Raw genomic sequence first — 9784 nt, forward strand, 5'->3', positions numbered from 1 at the left:
TGAGCTGGTTTCTCTCAGAACATGCTCTAGAAATGAACAAATAAAACAACTGAAGACTTGGTTAAAATACAGCAATATTCTTAAAAATAGGCTATTTAAATCCATTCGCTTCTAGAAGACAATCCACTGAACAGAACACCACTGACAAATCATGAAAACATTCCAAGATCTAATTTTATCAGTTTATTCCCTTCTTTGTGCCTTATAAATGGGATATATTAAGTTCCATAAATAGTGCTACATCATTAAACTAAGACAACAGATTTCCTTTCTTAAGAAAAAGAACCAGTTATACTGTCAATTCTTTTCTTAGTACTACTAAATAACTCAAGAACAAAAATAACTCCTTTTGTAAAAATGTACTAATCTATTCTATTTTTCCTCACAGCAAACCTTCAGAAGGTCGTCCCTCCTTTCAACAGCCTCTCTGAGCTCTGGTAACATTCACAGAGCTCTGACATCTCAGCATCGGGGAGAAACAAGGCTGCTGTGAGCTCAGAGTGAGAATAGGTACAAATTCCCTGCTGTGACCTCAGGTGCTCAGCCTTTATCATGTCTATATCGACCCAAGTATGGAAAAATTGTGAATATCACATTGGATCTCAAAAAGAATTCTTAATTCACTAATCCCTAATAGCAGTAAAGATCATGTTTGATCCATATTGACCCTTAATTACGACATATGGCTCAAAGCCCGTGCACACTGGCATCCCTAAATCTGATGAATAAAACAGACACCGAAGAGGAGCACCAGGCAGCAAACTCAAAGTGCCACCATGAAAAGAAAGATGAATGAGACATGTCTTGTGGCATGCCTAGACTCTACTCTGCAATATGACACTAAAAAATATGTAACAGTTTCTACCTTTCAGCACCAGAAATGTCAGGTACTAATAACACAAGGCTCTAGAGCTTTGTTGGTGGCCTAAGTCTCTGTGCTATCATCATGAAAGCCTGAGTTCAACCCCTGGCCAGGGAGTTAACCCATGCATGGCACAGCAGACAGATAGAATGTACCTGTCTTGCCCGTTGCTCCCCTTACAGTGTATTTCAGTAAATGTGCCTGTTCTGCTGCTTCCCACTCTATTGCTGGTAAATCCTCTCATACCCTCTACCTCTGGCCTATACCCCAGTACTTCTACATATAAATAAATCTTAAAAAAAAAAGCCTCTATTAAAGAAAAGATATTTAAATGGGTACAGTTAATAACTGCCATTATCTTTCTTTTTCTGACCTCCCAATAGGCACTTATTTCAATAGTATCTGAAAATCCTGTATCCTCAAATAGTTATTCATCTATTAACCAGCCAAAACACTGGATTTTTTTTAACATTCTAAGAATTTCTTCAAAATCTCTTTGTACATAGCAAAACCCAGTTTTGTCTGGATATAGGATGAGAAAATTATGGAAACCTACATGTTTAATAATATGCTTTCATTATGATTTTTCACAAACAAGTTTTTTCTTTTAAAGCTTTATTTATTTATGCATACAGAACTGGGGCACAGGCCAGAGGTGCAGAAGCGGTAAAAGGATTCACCACAAAGTGGGGAGCAGAACAGGCCAACTGACAAAGAACACTGCTGAGGGGAGCAGCAGGCGGGTCAGGAGAGGTCTGCCACGTCATGTGGTCTCCTCTGGGGAGGGGACTGAACTCATGTGGAAGCGGCTTTAGCTTCCTAGTGCTGAGCTTTAACCGGCTGCGCCACCAGGGAGGTACCACAAACAAGTTTTTTTACTTAAAAAGTAATTATTGGGGTCCTCCCTGGTGGCGCAGCGGGTTAAAGCACTGCACTAAGAAGCTTAAGCCACTTCCGCATGAGTTTGATCCCGGCCTGCCCCATCCCCGCCTGCCCCGGAGGTGATCACATGGCATGGCAGACCTCTCCTGACCAGCCCGCTGCTCCCCTCAGCAGTGTACTTCATAGATCTGCCTGTTCTGCTCCCCACTGTGTCCCTGGTGAATTCTGTCACCTTCCTCATCTCTGGCCTGTACCCCAGTTCTGTATGAATAAATAAATAAATAAATCTTAAAAAAAAAAGGTAATTATTGGATCCTCCCTGGTGGTACAACGAGTTAGCACTGCCCTGCAGCTCTGCAAGCTGGCGCAGTTGCTTCAGCACAAGTTCAATCCCTCACCCAGAGGTGACCCACATGGCCCAGCAGACCTCTCCTGACCCGCCCGCTGCTCCCCTCAGCAGTGTACTTCGTCGATCTGCCTGTTCTGCTCCCCACTCTGTCTTTGGTGAGTCCTCACACCATCCCTGCATCTCTGGTCTGTACCCCAGTTCTGTAGGCATAAATAAATAAATCTTTAAAAAAAAAAAAAGTAATTATCAGGATCAAAAATTTCCGTTACTGCCACAAGTAAATGCTCTTATTCTATAAGGATGTGCATTAGACTGTGTCAAATCACATATACTTCATTATCTCCATTTAGATAAGATTTTTTTTTAATCACATTACCTATTCCCCAATAAAAAGGTCCAATGTTTCTCAATGAAAGCACAGATATCTTCTTTCCACCTGAAATAACCTTGACGCCCACTTCCTTCCAGAGATAAATTGTACATTGCCAACATGACAACCTGAAACACAAAGGAAATAAGGGCTGGGAGATAAGCATGATTAAGGCTGTTACCATTTAGAAGGGAAAGTTCTATTCTGAGTAGGAATGTTGGGGAACAGAGGAGGTAAAACAAAGGGTGAATATTCTGAATACTGAAATTCTGAATTTCACTTCCTTTTTTACTTTTATTAAATGAATATCACTAATGCATTTTACTATGTGGAGTTGTTCCTTGCATGTTTATATATGCAGGTCATGCAGGAATGCTGTGTGCTGGACCTGATTATGACAACGAGCCACTGTCCTAAGCAACCCCCTCCATCCTCTATCTCTCCATCACACATAATACAGCACAATACAAACTTAACCACTGGACATCAGGAAGCTTTAAGTGCCTGTTCCAGTCAGCATTTTCTGACTGACAGGGCTAAACTTTATTAGTATTTTATAAATCACCCCATACATGTAAACTTTTAAGCTATTTAGAGAGGGAAAACAAAAGATTCGGAATTTCAAAACTAAAAACATTAAGACACCATTTACTCAGCTATCAGCAAGTTTTTAGCTGTGGAAATCTTCATTCACATGTTATTAGCCATTAGATAATGGGCAAGGATCCAAAAGGTCTGGCTGTTCAACCCATTCTTAGAAGACTCTAAGACACTCCCTAGCGCTCAATGTGAAAACTCCTAATTTAGTCTAACCATGTTAGATAAATATGTTCACTGTAAAAAATTTTAGTAATAGGGAAAAAGTAATTAAAAATCACTTTGGGGGCTACCCTGGTGGCACAGCGGATTAAACTGCAGCACTAAGAAGCTAAAGCGACTTCAGCATGAGTTCGAAACCTGCCCACCCCAGAGGTGATCCACATGGTGTGGCAGACCTCTCCTGACCCTCCCGCTGCTCCCCTCAGCAGTGTACTTCATCCATCTGCTTGTTCTGCTCCCCACTCTCTGGTGAATCCTCTCACCGCCCCTGCACCTCTGGCCTGTACCCCAGTTCTGTATGCATAAATAAATCTTTAAAAAAAAATCACTTTGAATCCATCATCAAGAAGAAATTATCACATTTAATATTTTCAGTGACTGTCCTAAACATCTCTCTGCATCTACATAAATTTCGTAGTTACGTAATGTTGAAACTATACAAGCTATTCAAAACTATGTCTGCAATCTAATAAAAATGACTGATATGGGCAAGTGACTTGAAAAGGAGTCAGAGAACCTAAGAAAAGAATACTTAAATAATGCTTTCCATAAGGAACATCCTGAAGCAAATCAGAAATTCCTTGGGGGGACAAACTCGTGAATTCTACAGTAAGAACTTTTTACTCACTTGCTGCCATGTCAGCTTCAGTCTTTCATACTGCTCCTTGCCATCTTCGGAGCAATCAGAACAGGTAAACCTAAAGAAGTTATCACCCTTAAGGTAACTGAGCTGATCCCTCAGTTGACCTAGGAGAAAAACAGAAAGGCACATCAGTTTTATCTAGACCAATAGTATTTCAAAGGCTTAATCTGTCCAAACAGATTTACCTAGTTGCACATGCTTTTCTATTTTTTTTTTTTTAAGTTAACCCAAGGTAGCATGATGAAGTGGGGGAGTGAATTTCTATTCTTCTAGCTTCAAGCGTATGCCCACTAAAATGTTTTCTCTAAAATTCCCACTGGATTTCTCAACTGTTAACATGTCTGAGTCCTCTGGGGGTCTCTTCATGCATTTTTTGTTTCAAAAAATATGAGCTGTACCATGTAATAGTCACTGGGGTCAGTACAGGGAAGAAATGCTCAAGATAGTGCCTACTCTTCGCGGTATAATTATTCTGAGAGGATGGCATACAAGGACAGAGGTAATCACAACAGTAGTGCTGCTTCATCCTCACTGGGCACCAGAATCATCCAGATTTGTTTTGTACTTTTTAATATGCCTGGGCCAACCCCACACAAAATGGATCAATCTCTGGAACTAGGGCAGGGCCCTATAAGTTTTTTATAGGTCCCCACATGATGTTGATGTTCATGTTGATGAGACAGGAAAACCAGAAGTGGACCAATGTGTGACATGCATTGTAGGGCACATAAAAAGGGTATTCAGTCTGTATCAGAAAGGTAGGAGAGCTAGAAAAAGAGGGGCGTATAGGGGGCCTGACGTGTGACAGACCTGACCAGGTGAAGAGAGGTACCTGTTGTGTTTGGAGCAACGGAGGGGATGGAAGCCATAAAGATCTACTTTCCAGAGAGGAAATTAAAATGTGCAATGTCCCAGGGATGAGAACTGTTGGTGGAGAATCCTAACTACAAATGTGGGGATAGGATACTAAAGAGAGGATAAAGAAGCTAGCCTCTGAGATTTTCAACAGAAACCTGAATTACTAAGCAGAGATAGCTCAGAAGTGGAAACTTAGTATGTAGGACATTTTGGGCTTGTTTGGTGAAGACTTAGGATGGCTGGCAAAGCATACACCTTTAGAGCTACAAAGCTGGCAGTTGAAAAGATACAGTTGAAAGACTAAGGTACCAGGGGAACATTGGTGTGTATCTCTGGCCAGTAGATCAAGGCCAGCAAATGAAAAACAAGAATGGTCCTAGAAATAGGTTCCAAAACACTTTTAAACTAAATTAATTCTAATTTAACATCAACATACAACAGTAGTTCCCCTGTAGGTTAAGTATTAGCAGTGGTTTTGAGGAAATCTTTAATTCTATAATGGGCCTTCCATTTTGTTCCAAATCCATGCTCCTGATAGAAAAAAATTCTTAACAGAAGATTTCCAATTTTCTAATATTTATTGGGTTATCATCAAGAACGTTGATTTAACAATGTGGTAGAGGTTGACAGTATTTTTATTAGTACACATCTGTTTTATATAAAATTGTAATTAATAAGCTAAGCTAGTAATATAATTATCTTTTATTTAGGGCTATTTTACAGGTTAGAAAAACAAACCTTCACATAGGAATTGTCAAATCAAAGGAATTGAGAAGCTCCTTACTCGCCGGTATCCATTTTTGGCACTTGTCACAGAAGTAGGACAGCTGTTCCTCCATCCAGGACACATCACCTTCATCACTATTGAGTGAATCCCCGCTCTGATCATGAGATAAGTCCACAGAAGCCTGATCCTCCGACTCCACAATCAGGAGAGTCTCCCCTTCCACTTCACCTTCCTCCAGTCCTTCTGAGGTAGATGTTCGTGTGGCTTCATCATCATGGCGGCTTATCAAACTACTCAGGTGGATGTTACTATCCATCCCTCTCGGTGCACAGGTGCAGAAGTGCTTTTCAGTAACAATCCTAAGTTCTAGACACCAATTTTAAAGGGGCTTTATCGGGATCACACACAACAGAAACGCTTCAGAAGAATATTTATCACATAAGGATTTTCTATAGCAACTATTTAGAATATCAGATCCATTATCCCTTTTCTGATCAAATTCAAAAGGACAGTGACAAAAAATTGTTGAAGATCTCACTAAGCTATTCTCCATCAACACACTCTCTCACACAAACAGAATTAACACCATTCGTCCCAGCAATATATCACATTCACGTCATGTTTTTTGAGATCCTTTTGCCAATAACATCTTCTCTCTTTCTGCTTCAAGTTGCTCAGTCAAAATAATCTGTTCTCCCAAAAGACGAATATTTTCTTTTTTCCGATTCTGTCTCTCAATGTCTCTGATCACTCCGTCATGAAGTCTCTAAAAAACGTAAGACACAGACTTCAGTAATACCCTGAACAGGTGGTTCCCAGCTTTGTGACATTCAGATCCAAATAACAGTGCCATGGAAAATCACTTAAACTTTCAGACTCCAAATACCCAATTACTATTTCAAGTTTCTGTACATATGTAAAATGTAATAAAGAAATCAACAAATTAATCTAGTAGTGTACTTTCACATTATCACTGAAATGACAACTTAGCCATTGCTCAAGAAATTCTTGAACATGTAGTACAGAAAGCTCGATGGGAAATGATTTAAAAAGGAAATACCGCCATCACATTGCATTGTAAAAGGTTAACTGGTATATGCTTTAAAATGAGAATGACTATAATAACTTTCCTGCTAGCAATTAGCTAAACAATAAACATCAAAGAAAAAAAGTTATTAAAACTTAAACCAACTGTAAAAATGCAGTATAAAAGCCTGACTTCTTCTAGTATGTAAAGTGAAAATTATATAGAATTACTAACAGGGAGGGGAAAGAATGCTACTAAAAGGGAAAAAAAAAGAAACATCAAGAATGCTACTACCACAGAAATAAAGGTCCATCGATGGTAGTTACTTTGATCAACACTAAAGACAAGTAGAAAATTACTGCATGTGATCCTGGCTGGACCTAAGATGAGATTCTTTCTGGGTGGGGAACCCCACTCTATTACAGACAAAATCAAGAGCACCGCGATTGCTCAGGCCCAACTTAGGTCCTGGGCTGGGAAGAAGCCGTAACTTGCTGAATGCACCCCAAAAAAACCCCTCCCCGCCTCTACTTTGTAGAGACCCAAGTACTAGCTAAAAGGTTCGTTTCACTGAAGCTGGCAGAGACTAGAAAACAAACCGCGGTCCCCGACCCTCCCTCCGCACCTCCCGGGCTTGCGACCTCGCGGCGCCGGGCTCGAGGGCGCCGGCCAGCAGCCGGGGTGACCCGGGCCTCCAGAAGCACGCGGCCGCCCTGCAGCGCGCGGGGCCCAGGAGACCACGGCCCCGCGCAGTCGCGAAAGGGGTCGGGGTATCCGGCCGTTCCGCCGCGGAGAGGACAGAGGTGAGAGCGCCAGAGGAAAGAAGTGGAGACGCGGGAACCCACGCGGTGAGTGATCGGGGGCCCGAGGCCGCCGCGCTGGCCTGGAAGAAACGATCATGTGACACCGACCTGCTGGTCGAGCCGCTGCTTCAGATGCACTCCGACCACGGTGGCCGTCGTCAGCAGCACCGAGAGGCCGAGCACCGCCTTCGAGCGCCTAGACATCCCCGCGCCGGCCGCCGAGGCCGCCCCCTCCCACCGCCCCAGGCCCCAAGGCCGCCACCGATCCCGCGTCGCCGCCTTTGCCAGCCAGGCTCAATCCCTCGAGCGCAGAGCCCTACCCGCCGCGTGCGCTGCCGGCAGCTACCAGGCACTAGCAATCGAAAGCCGAACAGGGATCCCGCTCCGTAGAAGGGGCAGCATCCGGTGGGGCGTTATAACCGAGAGGACTCCCTGCCCACTCTGCGGGTTATAGGGTAGTAGACCTCTAATTTTAATTTTAAAGAGTTTGCTTCCAAGATTGGCTCCCGCACTTTGCCAGGGCGTGTGGCTGCTATTCCAGAACCACCTCATTTTAATCTCCGCTGTGGTGGGAGGCTTCTGGAGGCGCGGGATTCTCAAGAGGTGACCTTGCAAACCCCTCTCGCATACCGGTCGCTTCTGATTGCCCAGCTGACCTAGATGCTTTGCTCAAAACCAGCGTCACCAAACGCAGCCTTTTTATTTTTGCTCCTTGTGTGTGGGAAGTACCACCAGGAGATGGAATTTTCTTGGGGATTCACCTGCATTTGCTTTGGCCCTTTGGGCTGGTTGTTTAAGCTCTGATTTTTCTGAAAATCGAAACGTCTTCTAACTGACGAGATACAACTGGGCAGCGACACCTTGCCTCCAGGTACGAAAAGCGCTGGTTCCCGCTGCTCTCGTTGTGGGTGTCATCTTGCACTATTGCACCCTTAGAGCCTCAGTTACCTATAAATTAGACGGAATTCCTGAAGTCCACGTCACTGGGAACATAGTGATAGAAAGAAGCAGAGTGTTGAAAATGGCGTAAGGCATTATGCAGAACGCCACTCTTTACTTTTTCTAGGTTTTCCAGAAACTGCAGAATATCTAATGGGCAATACTGGTTAGCGTTAGGACTGGGTCTCTGTTAGCCTCAACCAAGAGCTTCTTCCACATTCATTTTTGCTATCCCAGTCTCTGTCGTGGCAGTCTAAATGGCATGAAGTGAGGATTTTTCTCTAAGAAGTGTAATAAATTTTTAAAAGCCTTTTTCAAATGTCATTCGTTCAGCAGCATTTTCCTAAAGCAGAGGGAAATGTATCATTGGATTTGAAAACAGGGTTTCTGCCCTAATAATAGAGCTTGGAGTTTAAGCAGTTTAACTCAGAGCATATTCACACATTTTTCTAAAAGAAAATAACTACCATCTCTTTTACTTATAGTGAACTCTAGTTATTTTTCCCTGTTAGTGGGAAAACAGCTGTATGCTTTCATCCATCCTATTGTGACAATTTTTTTCAGTTTTTCTTAAAAAGCATTTTTATTATTTAAAAAATCCCTTATGTGTTAACAGTAACAATCAAAAAGTGGGTTATCTATGTAAATATTTATAATCCTATGTTGAAATCAAGGTTGGGTAATTGGACTTAGATGAAATCATGAGTGAGGAACCCCCATAGTGGGAATACGGTCCTTCTAAAATGAGACAAGGCTAGAGCTTGCTTTTTCTACCATGTAAGGACACAGTAAGAAGATAGCCAACTACAAACCAGGAAGAGGACCTGGCTGTGCTGGCACTCTAATCTCAGACTTCTCAACTTCCAGAACTGGAAAAATAGATGTCCACACTTAAGCTATCTAACCCTTGGTATTTTTTATAGCAGTCCAAGCAACTGAAGACAGCAATGAACTATTCACCAGCGTTAAATCTGGACGTGACTTTACTTCTCCAACATCACTATCACCAACCACCGAAGATGTAAGACTTGGTTCTTTGTCAGACCCTTCTAACGGCCTCCAGGAACCAGGTGCTCACAGTTCTTGAGTTCCTCACTCTCTTTCTCTCCATGGTAAATCACCACTAAGACCCACTAAATGGAAAAGTCCATTGGAGACTATGGGTGAGAAATACTTCTGAAATAAGATAAGGCTGAGATTCTACTATAAGGTAGAAAATTTTAAATTGAGGCCTATTCACTTACAGGAGAGGTAAAAAAAAATCATTTTATAATATTAGCAAACACAACATATTTAGATACATGCACGCTTTAAAGTTGGTCAGCCTTTGACCAGCATCTCCCCACTTCCCCAACCCCTAGCCGCTGGCAGCCATCATTGTCTCTCCATGTGAGAGTTCAGTTTTTTTAGATTCTACATATAAGTGAATTCATAGGATATTTGTCTCTTTCTTTTTGCTCTGATTTAATTCATTTAGCAAAACGTCCTCTAGTTTCATTAATGTT

At 42.2% G+C, this 9784-nt stretch overlaps 2 protein-coding genes across 2 annotated transcripts in view; both read right to left on the reverse strand.

The window, feature by feature from the left end:
- Positions 1-5851, reverse strand: part of CSRP2BP (CSRP2 binding protein) — a 28785-nt gene extending 22934 nt beyond the window's left edge. Inside the window, exons 1-3 of the mRNA XM_004687149.2 lie at positions 5568-5851; positions 3911-4029; positions 2470-2591 (exon numbers count right to left, since the gene is read on the reverse strand). Coding sequence (XP_004687206.1) covers positions 2470-2591; positions 3911-4029; positions 5568-5826 — 500 coding nt within the window. The 5' untranslated portion in view covers positions 5827-5851. The remainder of the gene's footprint in view (positions 1-2469; positions 2592-3910; positions 4030-5567) is intronic.
- A 249-nt stretch (positions 5852-6100) lies between these two features.
- On the reverse strand, positions 6101-7607 carry PET117 (PET117 homolog (S. cerevisiae)). The gene is made up of 2 exons (XM_004687150.2): positions 7449-7607; positions 6101-6276 (listed from the first exon to the last, which is right to left on the reverse strand). The coding sequence occupies exons 1-2, from the start codon at positions 7542-7544 to the stop codon at positions 6127-6129; spliced, it is 246 nt and encodes an 81-aa protein (XP_004687207.1). The 5' UTR covers positions 7545-7607; the 3' UTR covers positions 6101-6126.
- Positions 7608-9784: the final 2177 nt, after the last annotated feature.

The sequence above is a fragment of the Condylura cristata genome, unplaced genomic scaffold (assembly GCF_000260355.1).
Source record: "Condylura cristata isolate star-nosed mole 26May11 unplaced genomic scaffold, ConCri1.0 scaffold00022, whole genome shotgun sequence".
NCBI classification, from domain to species: Eukaryota; Metazoa; Chordata; class Mammalia; order Eulipotyphla; family Talpidae; genus Condylura; species Condylura cristata.